Below are 18,835 nucleotides of genomic sequence, written 5' to 3' on the forward strand. Positions count from 1 at the left end.
TAATTTAAATCATTTATGTTCTTAATAGCATCACAATTTTTTGACTAAATTTATAATAAAAGCCTAACAAATCTTGCCTTGTATTAACTAAACTCCTGCATAAATACCAGGTCCCGTTTAAAATGGGCTGGCTACTTTTTCATTTATATAAGATACGTTTACGACAAACTTTGCTTTATATCTTACAGTGTAAAATTTAAACCAGATACAAGTTTTACTTCGTTATTTCACAGGGATTTATTTAAGACTAATGGTGCTAAATTAAAAGAATTCTGAGGTCAGAAAAGACTCGAGATATCAAGTCTTTTCTGATAAAACATAGCCTCTGTTTTGTGTATCAACAACAAGGCGGGTTTATTATCAGATATCAGGGTTTATTATAAATATCAGATTGTATCACTTTAGTTTATGTTGTCGGTAGGCTTAAGCGAGATTCTAACTACGCTACCGACAAAGGACATACTACTTGTTTTTTAGTTACGACGAATAAATATTGTACGAATGAAAATTACAAACACCTAGATTTATATAAAGGGAGTGGCGTGCATAGAGGGTATGCAAAGGATATGCAGATGATATAAGAGTTATAAAAAACTTAAGGATAGGCATTGTAAGAGTTATAGAAAACCTACCCTTAAGTAATAATAACATAGCTCGTACTGGGGATTTTCTTCATTTTATATCATCTGCATACCCCGTGCATACCCTCTATGCACGCCTCTGATTAGAGGTTAGGAAAATTCAGGACCTTGTTTAAACAAAAAATTACCAAAAACAACACAAGTAACCTAACAGAAAACATGTTTATCAAAACCTAACTGTTAAATGTGTCATTGTACTTTTAAAACAGGTAATTTTTCATTAAAATTAAATTATTTACCTTACTTATTAACAATCACATAATTATTTTTAATTTATAGAATTCATACTAAGGCTAATATCATTAACATCATGCCAACCATTGGATGTCCACGGCTGGAAATAGGCCTGTTTTTAGGGAGTTCCCACAAATACCACGGTCCTGATGGCGCTTGAATCTACCAGCACCGAATTTTGATATATTATTTTAATGACTTATACATTTATAACATACTAGTTGTACGCTTCGCTGTGGCACATTTTTAAGAAATGGTTGAGAAATGAGAAACAAAACAAAGAATACATTACTTATGTCAGCGAGTGTTTTTCTCGCTTTCGACAGATGGCGTGGTCACTGGTACATCGATCGTTAAATAGACTGTAGTTTCGCGGTCGCGGATATGTGACTGATGCAAAAAATAGATAAAAACAATCCTAAGTACTAGTCCTAATCCTAATCGCTAAAATTTCAGCTCGATCGGTGCAGATCGAATTAATCTCTCGCTTTCACTTACTTTACATAAGCTTAAGAGTTACGTCATTTTATAAATAAGATCCTCCCATATATTTATAGTTAGCTTTAGTATTCATTGTTGAGGATGACCTGAAGGATGTAAGGTTGATTTAATCTGTATACTATTCACTCTAGACTTCCTAACATTTACCTGACTGTGATGCGCTTTTTATGTGACACTGTCCGTGCAGATAATGCTTTAAATTCAGCCGCAAGCACGCATTCTATGCTTTAACACATTCTCTGCAGGAACTAGAGTAATAAGTGTTCCGCACCAGGCGCACATACAGATCCAAAGGTTAACTTTTATTAAATGCGTCATTACGACTCAGAAACATTTTAATACTGTTAAGTGACGGAATTAAGAAAGAGACATGACTATGGTACATCAATTTCTTATCCGCTGGGTATACTGAGATATTTATCCTGCGCTGAGGAAAATAACACCATTTTACTCCCTACTCTCTACAAAACTTAACTGCGAAGCATACGGCGTATTGCAACAGATGTCACTGCTTTTATACTAAGGATTTATCTTGCTGTTTTTGGCGCGTTGATATTGTATCTTCTCCTTCTAACCTGCTTTATAATGTATATAATCTTTTCATTACTTTTTTTATGTAAAGTACTTCGTAAAAAAATTCAAAAACAAGTTGAAATTAAAAAATATATAAAGAAATAAAGTAAGTTTTTAAATTATATATATCGCTTGTCTGCGACATAGATGCCACATCTCAAAACGTTAAATTTTACAGGTAGTTGGTAAGCATTTTTTAACGTGGATTAATAATATTCTCGAAACGAAAGGAATAGCGTATACTATAACATATAATTTTCACATCCGCCTTAATCCTTACATATTAGAGAAATGTCCTCACTGTAATGAAACTAAATTATTTTTATACTTAAATTTATAACAGACTAAAAAATTGTATTTTTTTTAGTTATGTCATTCTTATCGAATTCACATTTAAAACATACTAAAATCAAATAAGAAGATAATGTACATCATAAAATAGGTCAGGAAAAATAGATTATAAGAGTAACTAGATGGACACCCGCAAAAAATAAAAACCACAGCAATCCTCATGGGATCGGTATGACCGCAGTGAACAAGGTAATGTGAAAGTCCTACAAAATATGGTTTTATACGCCTCTCTGTAGACTTGTTTGCGAGTTGGACAACGGACTGGGCTGTAGGCTCTCATCTTCGTCCGTGTCGTGGTCGTTCGATATGCGTATGGCCTGGTACCACTGATTTGTGAGATCGGTCATTTGGCTCTTACAATCCTTCAATTCCTGAAACATACACACAACTTAACAAACAACACCAGTTTGTCTTCATTCTCCATTTGTTTTTTTTTTATTCCACTACAAGTTAGCCCTAGACTGCAATCTCACATGGTACCACCATGTGAGATTGTTATATATGTGATCTAAAATAGTAGGGCGCTAATCTGTTAGGGAGTATGGCAGTTATATTATTAAACCCCTAATCAGTTTCTACGCGACTACGTATCGTTTAGCATGTCTTTTTATCGGTAGGATGGTACCTAGCCTCGACCGAAGTCTCCAACTAGGCCAGCTAAAATTCTGAAATTTTATATTCCCAAATTCAGCCGGGAATCGACCCTGGACCTCTCACTTAAAGCCACAGCGCTCAACGAGGTAGCCTGGGAGGTCGTCGTTCATGTTGTTTTAATTCTAAGAGCGATGGATTGCTACTAAGCATTGCGGCCATAAGCCTTATTTCTATCATAGTGTCTCTATAATTTTTCATCTATGCGTTAAGAAAAAACTATGTACCCCTTTTTACGAAAATTGCACGGTCGGAGGAGTATGAAATTTCCCAAACTTTCTGTTTTCATATTTTGTTCGTTTATGCATAAATCAATAAAAAAAACATTAGACACTACCACGTAATTGACACATCCACGGATATATACTCTTTTTTTTAAATCATTTTTTGGATTATATTTTGTAGTTATATGTTTTGACAATAGTACCTTACTAATGTTCAAACTGATAATTTATATTAGGTATGGTCGTATATCGACCAGTAGGAGACCACTCGTTTGAATAAATACCTATATGGTTACAAAATTTAATAAAAACTATTTTCCTTTTTTTAGAATTTTTTTAAGATGGTCATGTCGAAATTCTTAAAAAAATCGAAAAAAAAATCATTATTCCAAACCGATAATTCCTGACCGGCCACCCTGTATATAAAATATGCTACAAAATAGCTTTTAATTATTTCTACGCACCCAATTGGGTTTTCCATTACTTAAAAAATACTTTACGAAACTCTTTGCACTATCGTAAGCTTCATACAACAGGAGTGTGAAAACAGTAAAAACAGACCATTAGACAAATAGAGAAGAGATAGTTTATCATATTATGTACAAAAAACAAATACCTGGTGTGTAAATCTTCTTGTGAAGAACGGTATCAAATACTTCATATCGAGCCTTACGAATCCTTTGATCCTCGTTGCGTGTGAGTAATTAACCTAGAAACAAATGCGTTTAGAGTAAAGTGACACAAAAAAATTAACCAATTTTTATTTATTTTCTACATTTTAATGAGGCACCAACCCAACCCCATTTAATAAAGTTCCATGTGGCTCGAACGATTACTAATATTACTAATACTAATGATTCAAAGTATCACCATCGACGGCCGATTCGCGCAGTAGACAGTGACCCTGCTTTCTGTGTTCAAGGGTGTGGCTTCGATTCCCACAAGTGGAAAAATGTTAGTGTGATGGCATTAATGTTTTCAGAGTCTGGGTGTTTTTCTGTATATTATAAGTATTTATGTATATTGTATATTCATAAAATAGCACACCAAAGTAAGCGTAGCTTGTGTTATGGGTACTAAGATGACTGATCAATATTTTTTTATATATATATATATATATATATATATATATATATATTAATTATTTTCTCATTATATAAATCATTGGGCGTACACTGCTTAGTCAAAATTCTTCTTCTTTTAGTGCCATCTCCTATCAAAGGTTGGCGACCATTAGGGCTTACTGAACTTTATTAACAGCTGCTCTAAACAGCGTCTTTGTAGTCATGTTAAACCCCTGGCGTTGATTTTGTGGAAGGAATAGTCACAATTAAGTACACGGTATTGCTTTCATCCGACATTCAAATCAAAAGGTCAAGTTAGACGGTTAACTTTTAAAAACAAAATACAATTAAAATACATTTGACTTAAATATTTTCCTAACTCCAATGATATACAAGCTTGTAGGATTGATAGCCTCCTATTAATTATTCCGGTCTGAAGTTGGTTTAAAAGTAGTAAAATAAATACGTAGTATTATCAAGGGCATTGCAAAGTTAAAAGAACAAATTGCTAAACATTTTCTTACATTCGTTTTTAAATTTTAAGTCTTAGAACAAGGAATATCAAGGATGCTCTATTTTTGCTTTGAGTTTCTCATAAAGAAAGAAAAAAATCTCGAAACAAAAAGTGATTTTCTTAATGTGTGTATGTTACTATTGTTTTTTTGTTAAAGAGTATCTAACAATTTGCACACATACGAGTACATTGCATTAGGTACATAGTTAGACAATTAAGAAAAAAAATGGACTAGCTACCTCGAGTTCCTCTTCAGTTATTTCTGACAAGTGTTCCGAATCAATGGCCTGCCCCCACTCCTTTGTTTTTGACAAGCTCACTTCCTTCTGTTTGCGTAACGACCTTGAACGCTTCACCTTCTTGTTGGCCTGTCAAAACATTTCAAAACTTGCACAACACTGCAATGATACGCGAAAAAAATACAGTGCTTTCGATAATTATCGAACCATCGTAACAGTCACTACTGGACTCTTGGCTGACGTTGGTAAAGAAGAAGCAGTAGCATAGAATTTGCGACTCTATAACCAATACCATTTGGTAGATGATCTCGAGCAAACCTTCAGCCCTTGCGTTTATAAATTCTTGTCAAATTCACTGCAAGTTTTGAAACAAAACAGAAAAGATAACGTGAAAAAAATGGTAAATGTAGATGTTACTTACCCTCAAGAATTTTAATAAAGGCATAGTGGAACCTCCAAGAAACAATGTAGTAAACAAAACGATGATCAGTGTTGTTGTTATAATCACGTGACGGGTCTCCACTGAAAAGTCTAGATGGAGTGATAATGCGTAAGAAATCGCACCTCGTAATCCTGAAAGAAATAAAATTATTTTACTTAAACCCATCTGCCAAAATTATTAGATCCATATACTTATAATAATTCTCAAATAGAATAATAATAGGTACAACTTAATTAAAATTAATATGTATCTCAAACGGAGCACTTTATTTGTTACGTTTAAATTGGTATTTTATTGGTCTAGCGGCCCGCGACTTCGACCGTGCGTCAAGGTTCTTTGCCTCAAAAACGACAGATATCCAGTTTAAATACTAAATTCAACATACTACTATAATGGGAATAAAACTGGATGCGCAAAAGGTATAGACTAACATACATACAAATACCTAAGTAGGTTCATTCGAAAACTCTTATCCAAGCAGTTGGTTAAATAGATAAAATGTTGTGTTCTCGTAATCTGATAGTGTTAAAATCGGCTTACATGTTAAATAAGCGTTTCTTCCTTGAATTGTGACATCGTCAGTGCCAAAGATACCGATTAATTATCTTATATCCGCCGCTTTACGAGCAATAAATTAACAACGAACATCATCAAAAACAGAATCAATTAATTTTATGTTCAAATATGATTGACAGATATTATTTAATCAAAGCAATATGGCATACCAAAACAAAATATCAATATTTATTAAACATTAATATTTTTGAAGTGAAACTTCTTTAGAAACGAAATAATAAGTCAATTGAGACACGTTTATTATTATTATTAACACTTATATAGGACAGAGTGAGATAGAAAATATTATAATTTTTTTTACCTATACTACCATGGAAACTAAATAATAAAACTTACATTTATCCTAATAGTTCTGATACTCTACATCCACCTCAATCCCTCGTAGACTACTTTTCAAAAGATACACTTCTGCCGTGTGTGAATAAATTGATCAGGATTTTTTTTTAATTTAAATATACTTTGACTTGCCGCGCGTGGCCACCTCAACATCCAGCATTTTTTACATAAAAAATCGCCGTATAATCCAACATAATAAGCACTCTTTCTCGATTAAACAACAATACGAGCCTGTATTACTATACTTACCACTAAACCACATGATAAACATCATTTTCTTAGTGATCTTATGCTCCCGGAACTTATTGCAAAGTAAAGCGAGAGGGAATATATTTGCAGCCCTTCCAAGTAAACACAGTACTATACTCCAAACTACCAACGCAGGTTCTACGCGGTGTCGGAAACTGTAAAAATATTACAAGTTTAAAGTTTATAATTTTAAGTTACCACAATTATGAGAGTTCTTCAATCAGTCATGCTGCATGTCATGCATACAATGTGCATAATGTATTTGTCTGCATGATTTTGTGTGTGTACAAAAGTCAGTTGCAGGCTGTAACTTATCTAAAGACGATGGTATAGCTGGAACAAATTGTATGAATAGGTATTTCTTCCTCGTAGAGTACGATAAGTACAGATGTAGCTCAGGCAGAGTTTACCTATAAAAATTACTAAGCATAGATATACTTTGTATACGGTTTCTTTTTATAGTACCTAACAAGAAAAGTACCCAGTAATTTCTACATTTCACTTGGCACCGACTTAAAAATGTTGTAGAAAATATTTATTTATTTAGTAGTTGCTTCCCAAGATATTGCTTTTTCCGAGGCTGCTCATGGTTGTAAAGTTCTCCCAGCACTTCACCATCAGCGTTTTTATTGTGATGAGCATAAATTTCTTAGCAGCCATATACCATAATCGAAGCGCAACACGGAACTATACTATACTAATTATTGTATATTTCCGGTCGTTATCAGTTCCACTTGACCATATGAAAAGTTTTATGAAAGAAGATGCACAAGTTCCTTTAATAATATATGAAGAGTTCCCGCGATTTCTCCAGGACAATATTCACAAAATTAATATGGGACCACTACTGAGATACAACGTACCATAAAAAAAAAGAATCATTCAAATCGGTTTACAATTGGCGGAGTAATCGAGTAACAAATATAGAAATAAAAACAGTCATATTGGGAACCTTCTTTTTTTAAGTCGGTTGAAAATTGAACGAGGACGAAAATTTTAAGAATGATTACGTCTAGGTTTCTCTTTCTTTCTTTCATGCTATTTTTCTTCCTATTATTTGTCTTTCAGTTGTCTGATCATGGTGGCAAAGAAGGTGTATTATTTATTCTAGAGGGTCATATTTTCTAAAGTATTCAGCTTTACAAGATAAAAAAATGATAGCGAAATGTCTTCACTTTACTTTGATTTTACGGAAATGATTGACGGCATTATCCTATGGAGCATAGTATGGAGAATCCCGCCTATACTTCCGTCTTAAGTAGTCGCCCTACTAAAGCTGATATGACCCAGATTTCAATGGTTCCGAGAAGCTTGTTCCTTTTCACCTTGCTAAGTTTGTTGTGGGCTTCTTCTTAGACCAGGGAGTGTATGGAAACCAAAGTAGCTTTAGTTTTAAGATTAACAAATTTAGTTATTGCCATCATCTCACTACTACGTACATAATTTATATGTAAAAGAGCCATCCATGTGCCTATTACAATTAAGAAATATTTGACTTGACTTTGGCTACTGAAGATAATTACATAACATTATGCCTTATTTAATAATAATATAAAAATTTAAGTTTTATTTTTCACCTGAAAATTGCTAATCCTAAGTAAGCAAATACACAAGTCTCAGCTATAAATGCAAGTGTCCTCATAGTTTGCTGCATGGTAACTTGAGTTACGGTTGATAGATTGAAATGTGTGTAATGAGACATTACAATTCCACAGAACAGTATAGCCATTATACCTGCAATAATCAAAAAATTAAATTATTGTTTATGATGCAAGCAGCTAGAAATTCACTTGGGAGGGGTACAGAGCAAGTAACATTATTCATGACTATGATATCTGTATTGATCTCAAAATCCTCATTGAAATGGCTCATCTTCACTGTGTGGTTAACATCAGTAATTGGATATCATAAAACAAATTGTTTGTGGTAATAATCTCTCTTTTTTTTAAATAAACATTCTATGTTCTAAAAATTTAGCACAAAGCAATTTTTATGTAAAGCAATTTCAAACGAAAGACAAAGATGCTTAAGATAAATTTTAGATGAAAGATTTTTTTTTCAATTGTAAAATATCTCCCTTAATATTAAACCAAAATTAATAAATTGACACCCCATTTTGAAGATTTTTTTTCCCCTCTAATGGTGAAAATAACAGTTCCTTTTAAATAATTCCATTTAGTTTAGAAGCAAAACTATAACACTTCACAGGTAACTTACTACATAATATTTATTTATTAACTCTTTGTTAATAAATAAATATTATGTACGCTGGATCTAATGCTTTTAAGAAAAAAATTCAAAAAATAGCATATATTATCAGAGAACACTAAACAGTAATCTGTTATATCACTTAATAGTATCTTAAATAACATGGAAATATTCAATTTGATAAATCAGTAAAGATAAGAAACACATTAATAGGCACAAAAATATTATGATATAATACTAGCTAAAGCTGCCCATGCTACACTGTAGGGATTAAAACTCTTAAGGATATAAAATTTTGTGCACTAATAAATGCATCAACTTCTTTTTGCAGACTAATTATTGTAAATAAAGATAATGTTTTGATACAAGAAAATTGAGCAGCAGAGAGGCAGAATTAACAACTATAGTTTATAATTAACAAACTTGCATACACTTCTTTGAGACAATGGGATGCAACATTAAACCAAAACATTTCCAATTGGACCTATTTCACTTCTTCTGTTGCTATAAATTTGATTTATACTCTTTATGTATACTCTATTACACAATCTCTTTGGCTCTAAATTTCATCAAATTCTTTTATTTTGCTATTATGCATTCATTGCATAAATCAGGTATTTTTATATAATGTGATTGCTAAAGAAAAACATTTCTTCACAAACTTACCAGATAGGTGTATTCCTTCAGCAAGTACATATGGCGCATAAGTAAACACCAACATCATACCAAACTCTAAAGAGGGATTCTTCCGGAGGTCTACATGTTTTAATAGAAGTGCACTTATTAGAGCAAATAGAACTCCAATACCAGCAGAAGCAAAGAACATCAACCAAAAACGGTTAATAGCTGATAAAATAGCTTCAGTGGTAGACATATAAGGATCATTGGAATCTAGAACTGCTGTGGTCAGAACTATGGCAACAGCATCATTCAGGATACTCTCACCAAACACTAACATGTTTAAAACTGGGTCCACATCAAGAGCATGGAAAATAGCCACTGTAGCTACTGGATCAACGGCAGAAATCAGTGAACCAAAAGCAAATGATTCAACAAAACTTAATTTATAAACAACCTGAGCGAGGCCCAATAAATAAATTCCAGCACCAATTACAAATGCAGATATAGCCGTCCCAACAATGGCAAACAGTAAAATAGATCCAATATTTTGAAAGAAGTTTCCTTTATGGAGATTATACCCTGATTCAAAAATAATTGGAGGTAGTAGGACAAGAAAGAACGCAGTTGGAGAAAATGCTTCCTCTTTCCTCCAATTTGCTATGTTTCTTATTGACATGAGATTAATAATCATACCTATTAATGCCCCAAGAAATACTATAACAACACTTTCAGGTAGATAAGAAAAACCTGTTTGTAACATCAGATGTATCAAGAGTATACCAAGGGCCAATATGCAAAGCACAAAGAATATAGCCATTGAGCTATTATGCTCATCTTCAGCTGAACTCTTCCCAGGAAGTGGGGCCGCGTCTGAAGGGCCTACTTCAGAGGTATTAGAAGCAACCGACGAAGAGGCATTCACTGCAACAACAGCCAATATGGATGAATTGGAAGGGCCAACTTCATATACAATATTGGCGCTTTCGGTAGAGGAACTTAAAGCTGATATTGATGTGTTTATGCTCGGGCCTGTTAAATTTGCTTCGGTAACGCTTGCATTTTGGACAGTAGTTCGTTTTGACCTTGAAGCTTTTAAATTCCAGAAAAATGTGTCGTCACTTAAACTTTTACTATTCATAGTCTTAAAGACGTCATTTTCACTATAAGTTGCACTTAGAAAACATATTATACAGGTCCCCACACCAAAAACATATTTAAAACTTTGCATTTTATTTTATTATGTATAACTCGCGGTTTTTTTTAATATTTCCCTAAATAACGTTCAATGAATATTTAACATCAGCTAGGTACAGTACAGCAACTCAAAAGTCATAGCTAACTCTGCAGCTGCACTGCAAACAGAATAATTTCACTATGTTGAAAGAGGTGACTAAATATTTTTATCTTACTATTTGTTCCAACATAATTGTGACATATTTTGAATCACTTATTTGATAGGTGTCAAACTGTCATTTTCTTTTTTTTTATGGCTCGCGTTTGTACCAATTGGGTACAATTTACTTCGCCAATGTCACGTGGTATAGTGGAGACACCTACGGGAGACACGCTTTTGAGAATGATCGGTAAAAGATGAGGAAGAACTATGGAGGGCAGAGGTAAGGAGAGTCATCTGTGTATATGAAAAAGTGTCGTCAAAATGTATTAAATTAGGATGGCGCCACATTTGCATCCGGGTAACTCTTAAAAGAAGCGCCAAATATAAATATTGTTAGAGTAGGCTTGAAAAATAAACAAGGAAGTATGGAGATACAAGGAAGTAAGGTTATATTTACCACAATATTTTGTACTACGTAAGTTGTTGAAATTCTTAATAATTAACTACTTTAGTCGATAATGACATTAAATTTTTTAACTCGGCATACTTCAATTCATCTACGATTGCTACATTCATACCATACCCTGTGCATCCACCAGCGCCATTGTGGAGGATTTTTGAACTGTTATTTAGCGCATACACTGGACACTTTTTCAACTTTTCTCCCATATAAGATGACTCTCCTTACCTCTACCCTCCATATTTTCTGGCAACGTTTTAGCAAGGTTGCCTGCCACAGCGCAGTAATTACAAAATAGTGCTGTTGGCTTCAAGAAAAATAGTGATGAATCGAAACATCGTTAATTCTGGGATGATATAAATCGTAACAAATAAGATATAATATGGAAACTATACTAACTATACTTTACTATGGAAACTGATCTGACTGAAACATTATCGTTTTTTTTCGATATATGGATAATAATTATATTAGTATATCTAAATGTTTTATCATCCCTTTAGTACTCGAATAGAGACGAAGCCACCAACTGAATGCTTCGTTGAAAATCGTGGATCCCAACATCATCTTTACACTACCAGTGGTACAAGTCAGTATTGTCAAGGCACCAAAACGTCGATAGACCGGTCTTTAAATGTACTTTGCTCTATGACCAGCCTTGCCCGGGTTTGATAGAAATAATGGTATTGCTTATTGTCGACCCAATGTAATGTACAACGGAGATAAGATAAATTTTATTTTATGGCCAATAAATTGCATTTTAAAAAGAACTAAAAATGTATATGAGATCCAACATGTTGATTTAATATGTTACTAGCATTTATAAGCTCACTGATGTACCTAATACGCACGATCAAAATAACAGATCAAAAGTATGCGCAACTGTCATGTTCACTTTTGGGGCAGATGGTGAAATAATCAATACGGTGACCAGCGAACGGAAAATAACATAGAAGTCGCCCATTCTAACAAATTGACATTCGAATTTGGTACCAATCAGTCTATATGCGCACGCACCAATAATAACACACAACTTGAATGGTGTAATACATGATTGGTTATACTGTATATAATTCTGCAAGAAACAAGTGATCGGTCGGCAGTTACGCATCGTCACGACTGCGCAAAACTAACAGGCATTTGATTTTGACTTCGTCGTTTGACAACTATTTGCGATACGAAACCGGCAATATTAAATTTGATTAAAATAAAGTCTAATATCCATATTGCAGATTTACTTCCAACTAAAACAAAAATAATAACAATTATTACCGTGTATAGAGCGTATTCTTGTAGGTACATTATTTTTTCGCATCTTGTACTTACCTACTCTTGTGCGATACGCAGTTCGTAAGTGATATTTTAGAAATAGATAACATAATGATCTTAAAATGTCAAGATTTATTGGTGAGATCCTGGAGAAACTATGATAGGCCCACTTATAACGATTCAGGCCAACAAGTTATAATAACTTGTGCATTTTGCTTTGGGAACCATGGTCAAGTTAATTAAACTGATATTGCAATATAGCCAAAGAGGCAAAATTAAAAATGCCTATAAATATCTTTAATTGGCGTGCGCTGAGAAAACTATATTATGTACTATATGATTAAAGTACTCTCTTTCTTACCTACAAAATCATTCTAACTATCATAGTTAGGCCTCAATAGCAGCTTTAAGTTAACAGGTGGCCAATGTAACATAACGTTATGACCTACTATAACATAGAACTTGTTGCGGGTGAACAGCTAGTTTGAAATATACCGGGCCTGCTTGGTTACTAAAAATTCAGGCTTTTAGTTTAATCCACAACAAAGTTGGTATGGTTGGATGGTAGGTACGCCCGTGCCGCTTTTTTGCTCAACTTGTGGGGATATTGCCGTGGCCCCCGATCTTCATAAAAGATATCAAAGAATGGTCAATCAATCATAACTATCAATTATAAAACCCATAAAGGTATTATACTAGAACTGAGGAGGTTCAAAATTAAAAATAGTTTTTGAACCGGTGTAAATAATATGAACACTAACAAAGAACAGTTCTGCATAAAATTTTGAATTTTAAAATTACTGAATTACGTAATCTCGTATATTCGTTGCACCCACGAATATACGAGAAGTATTCAAGGTCCAGTAAACCTGAGTGGTTATAAAACAAAAAAAAGGTTAATATACTTTATTTCATAGGTACTCTTAAACACAGTATTTGGTAAATAAAAATAAATAAGAATAAATGGGATAAAAAAATAAGAATTTTGCTATTTACTTCCAACAACTTATGAATGCATTATTTATGAAATAATGATACGAAAAAAATAGAAATCTATAAGTACTTCATCTCCAAAATATTTTATTTAACAGCGGGTAAAGTTCTCTCTATAAATGCTTTCATGTCCTTTAGTTCCGCCTCTGTAGAACTATGCGTCAATCCTTGGTATGACGTAAATTCAACGTTCTTCATGAATGTCTTTAAAAATGAGGCCGTCATTTGTCCCCATTTAAACGGCACCACTGGATCACAGTCACCATGAGCTTGGAATATCTGAAAGGGAAACTTTGCGTTATTTAAAAGATCCCTACGAATTATAAGGAATAGAGAACCTATAATAACCGGCAAGTGAGATTTTAAATGGACACACAAAGGTTCCGAACCAATGTTATTAAAACTACCAGAGATTACCATTTTTATTTGATCATTAATAAGATCAGTAAAGAAAATAAAAATAAACACGTCTTATATGTTTCATGTAAAATCAAAGTGTCTCCTTTTACTTCCTCTTCAAGGGGACCGAAGTTCAACGAAAGTTGTATATAAGGTCATTATTTGTCATCTAGTTAGGTCAGTGTGTAGACCGCCACATTACTCTCCTCCGAGACTGGAAGTCGTACCAGTGACGTAGTGCTGTCGAGGTGGCAATCTACGAGAATCGACCGCCGCTGTTTACGTGCTGCGTGGTCGTGGAGCCACGCCGATGTGTTGTAGGATCAACCGTGGTCGATATGCTTGCTGAGGTATGGTCTCTGTCTGACCAAGCGTGGGGGTGGGTGCATGTGTTTCGAGCGTTGGGTGCATTGGATGCGTCGGGCGTACTATGTGCGTTGAGAATATTTCGTGCGTTAGGTGCGTTGAGGCGTCTATCAGCTTATTCTTGTGAAGGTCCACAAGAAGTTTGTAGTGACGTAGAAAGTCAGCCCGTAGTATGAATGTCTTCACTTCGGCGCTGATGAAGGTCCAGGAGAAAGATCGCCGCAGTCCTAGGTTGAGCTTGAGTGTCTTGTCGCCGTATGTACAAATCGATGTGTTGTTTGCAGCGTATAGTTTGTAATAATGATATTTCCGTGTTGTCCTAACCCAAGATTGCTTAGGTCACTTTTTGTATTAATTTTTTTGTTTCTTTTCTTACTTTATATTCCTAACTATGTAGTGGTGTAGAAATAAAGAGTATAAATAAATAAATATATGTAAACCGAGTCAGCCGAAACATTCTGGTTTAAAAAAAAATCCTCGAGAAAATGTACATATATGTATATCATTTATAAATAACACACAATAGCGCATATATACCGGCCTACCTACCCCACAAAATACTACAAACAAAAGGATGGCTCTAGCCGACCTTGATTGTAATCACCTACGCTCAAACCTCGACAATACTGCTATAGGGCTGGCACCGTGACAGAGAATTCTGTGAATATTCAAATACTTACTACTACTACTACTACTATTTATATTACATACATTATATTTTTCAACATTAAAGATATTAGAAATTGATTATATTATTTACTTCAAAGGTTGTCTCAGAGTCAACATATAATCAACCTGACATAACTTATGGATGAGGTCTATAAATTCCATTTAAACACTCAGTATTGTTCTCAGGAGCTGCCCAGACATTGAGTTGCATCATCACAATTTCAAGTAGACACACACACTAGTGAGACGTATCTACTTGTGATGATGACGCAGATTTATTAGTCGTCAGGTAAAGGATCGAAGTTCGGATCGGAGGGTAAGTGCACTTCTCAATCGCTTGAGTCAGGACGCCGCGCAGTTTTCTCAAAATAGTTCTAAGCAAACTCATTGATCCGGTCAAAAGTGTCTATAATAATAATGTAAAGCAATTAATTATGTGAAGAGTTAAATTCCAAGATGTACTACATTTATTAACATATTAATATTTTTGTCGCCTTGTGCGAATAAGCGGTTCATACAACTTGTTTGCTTGTATTAAAATATTAAAAAAAAATATATAAATATTCATAGTATTTTAATTTATCTATGTATTTTGATTTCAGTTTTTATTAGGGAGGTGCTTATGTATTTTATTGTATTGTATTTTTAAAATATGCTCATTTTGTATTTTTGAAGTACAAAATAATAATGAATTATTCATATTTATCGCCTTTTATACCATACACAAAAATTGTTATAAATTTATTATTCATTTTGTTATTACAAACTAAGCCCATTTTCGAAATAAATTCTTCAATCATCAATAAGTATTTAACGCTCACTTTTATATTAGTAGTAATAAAGCTTACATATCAGAATAACACAGGTTACAAACATATTTTCTAATTTTGCCTAAATTTTGCAAAAGGTTCTGACTGAAAATCCAATTAACTTATGTTATATGAAGTCAAGAAATCATTCTAAGCAGGCGAAGTCGAGGGTATGCTCTAATATATCATCTTTTTAAAGCAATTCCAAACAAAACTGTATGTGCTTTCAGAAAAAGAAATTCTACTCTGGCAATGTTGTGTGTAAGGGCTATATTATATTATGGTATAGACTATTGGCATTGTCCAGTTAAACCTACTTTAATATAATCGAAAAGGTTATTGATCCGATTTGATTTGAATGAAAGTTTACTTATATTATTTGAATTCCAAATTTAACACTTATTAGCATTGTAAAACATGGATTATGTGAATCAAATAAAACATATCAATACTAGGTGCCCTATGCAAAGTATTTTCACAAGCATCACTTTAAAACTGTGTAGGTACCTACCTAAAAAGCACTACTAGGTACAGTAATTGGTGTACTGTATTCAAATGAACGTTATAATCAACAATTATAATTTAAATAGATCTATTTTATCTCAATTAGAAATTCGATGTAGTCAAAAAACAGGGATTGAAAAAAAACTTTTTATTATTTAATTGCTTTGTTATTGAGAGTGGGTGTAATGTTTGTAAAATAAATGTCTATATAAAGTGTATCAATGTATAGAAAACAAGCTAAACCATCAAAGACAGAGATTTTGATGCTTTGGGGAGTTTGTCATTAAATCAAGTGACATTACATGGAGTGTACACTGTACATAATTACAAGGCTAGCTGAAGAGGGGGTTATAGGTTGATGGGATATTTCTATATTTATTATAAAGAGAAACTTTTTTTATAGAACTTTTTTCTCAAGTCAGTTTATTAAGTTTTTATAAAACAATATGCAGTAACAAGCCTTAATCCTTATATAAAATTTAATATCATGGCATTATTACAGATATGGAGTGGAATGGATTAGCAGATTGTTTCTAAAAATGACTTGACTCTTAAGAGTTTACTTACATAGTTAAAAAGGGCCATAACTTTAATCATCAACTTTTATTTTTACCTAATTAATGTCAATCTTCAATGAATGATTATCGTAAAAAGCTGCAACCTAAATTAGAGCAATGTGTAGCCCACTCTCCTATGAGAGAGGATGCTAGCAGTGGAAGGAGGATAAAAATTGACAAAATCATTCCAGGTGAGCCTGAAACACTGTTGAAATAAATTGTATTGAAGGACAAACTCTATAAGAATACTGACCAACCTCCAAATTTATAAACCAAAATCAAATACTTACGGGTAATTCTTTTGGGGCTTTTACAGCACCAGGAAAATGGGAATGTCTGGGCAGCCAGCAAGATAGTGACATCACACCGGCCAGGGGTTCCTGATATGTCAGAGCAGCATGCAGAGCCAGAGCTCCACCTTGCGAGAATCCTCCTAATAAAACTCGGTTGGGAGGAATTCCAGACTAAAAATACAAATAAATTACAAAGCACAGCCCACAGAATTGTGGAATTCTCAATAACTTAAAAAAAAATTGACATATCTATAACCAAACTTTTATCAATAATAGCAAAAATAGTAATCAGTAACCAAAGAAACTTTGTTCAAGTGGCCATGTTTACCAACATTAATATTAAAGAATGTTAATATGATATTATAACTAAAGAAAAGTTTAATCAGAAACTTCAGGCTTTCATTTACTCTCTTATTTAAAAAAAAAGTACTTGCTTTCACTTCATCAGCAATTAATCCGTGTACAAGACTTGTTGCTCTCACAATTCCCTCCTCATCCTCTGGGGCTGTAGCATCCAATGTCCTCAAATCAAACCAAGAAGGCATACGAAAGCCCGCGTTAAGCGTCACCGGCATAGTTGACGCTGTGGGGCAAATCACCTTAACATGGGGTCCTCTGATAGCAGCGATAGTACTTATCCAACCATGACTGCAATCGAAACTCTTTAATAAAAATAATGTATTCACATCACAAGTTAACGACAATTATCTATTTCATAACACTTACCCAGTATCTCCGAGACCATGTAAAAATATAAGCTGAAATATTAGAAATAAAATACGTGTTTTTAATCAAAAATTTACCGATAAATTCTAACATCAATTATAACAAATTAATGTTTTCTCACCGATGCTGTCTGTCTTGCTGTAGCAGAAATAATTACAGGATTCGGTTCCATTATCAAATATCAATCAGCTGAAAATCAATAAACCTGCAATATGTATCTCCTCTTGACGAACGCAATAACGTTAGTGATAGTGACGTTAGTGTTTATATTCTCTTTGAAATACCTTTGAACAAATAACACAGAAAAACAGCATACTACTAACATACTATCAAACTAAAGTCAATGTCAAAGAAAACAGTCCAACCCTAGACAGAAAAGTAAATAGACGAATGGTTGGGTGCCGCTTATGAGACAGAGCATATTTGAGAAGTATTGCCATACATTTTTTTTTACCCCGATTCTAAGGTCCCAGATTTCAGGTCTTCTATTTGTTCCATACAAAATGTAGGCATTTGTTTCATTAGAAGCAGCTGCACTTAGAAACATATCCTAAAGGAACTGCATAATCATTTTTAATGTTCCGTAATTAAGTTAATTGCAAAAAGGGAACAGTTTATGGAATAACATTAGTACGTTGATCTGTGAAGCAATTTGGCAGTTTTTATGAGAAAGGCTTCCGGCTCATGATTAGTTGGAATAGGGAAACACAAATACTGAAAAAAAATAAAATATATACATATATACTTTTGTAAACACCTGTATTTTGTTACGATTAACATTTTTTCGAACTTAGTTTTAACGAAAAATTAGTTTTAATTAAAGATAACCGAGAGTTCATGAATGCCTCTCGATATTAAAAAAAATTGTATTTTGGCAGACAATTTGTTAAAGATTATCCAGGATATTTGTATCAAGAATACCATTCTTAACAGAAAAAATAATAATTCGTAAATTAATAATTCTTTGTTTACTGTCCCTTAAAGAGTATAAGTTTAGTTTTACTTTTAGTATAAGTTTAGATTTGCCAAC

General features: G+C 33.4%; 2 protein-coding genes across 2 annotated transcripts; both read right to left on the reverse strand.

The window, feature by feature from the left end:
• Positions 1-1,193: 1,193 nt before the first annotated feature.
• Positions 1,194-10,872, reverse strand: LOC120630416 (sodium/hydrogen exchanger 8). Its single transcript, XM_039899641.1, has 7 exons — positions 9,470-10,872; positions 8,173-8,329; positions 6,596-6,750; positions 5,414-5,565; positions 4,993-5,121; positions 3,792-3,884; positions 1,194-2,671 (listed from the first exon to the last, which is right to left on the reverse strand). Exons 1-7 carry the CDS (start codon positions 10,650-10,652, stop codon positions 2,519-2,521), a joined length of 2,022 nt encoding a protein of 673 aa, XP_039755575.1. The 5' UTR covers positions 10,653-10,872; the 3' UTR covers positions 1,194-2,518.
• Positions 10,873-13,380: 2,508 nt separating this feature from the next.
• Positions 13,381-18,086, reverse strand: LOC120630593 (acyl-protein thioesterase 1). Its single transcript, XM_039899858.1, has 5 exons — positions 17,927-18,086; positions 17,806-17,837; positions 17,514-17,727; positions 17,077-17,250; positions 13,381-13,761 (listed from the first exon to the last, which is right to left on the reverse strand). The coding sequence occupies exons 1-5, from the start codon at positions 17,975-17,977 to the stop codon at positions 13,570-13,572; spliced, it is 663 nt and encodes a 220-aa protein (XP_039755792.1). The 5' UTR covers positions 17,978-18,086; the 3' UTR covers positions 13,381-13,569.
• Positions 18,087-18,835: the final 749 nt, after the last annotated feature.

The sequence above is a fragment of the Pararge aegeria genome, chromosome 16 (assembly GCF_905163445.1).
Source record: "Pararge aegeria chromosome 16, ilParAegt1.1, whole genome shotgun sequence".
Classification (NCBI taxonomy): domain Eukaryota; kingdom Metazoa; phylum Arthropoda; class Insecta; order Lepidoptera; family Nymphalidae; genus Pararge; species Pararge aegeria.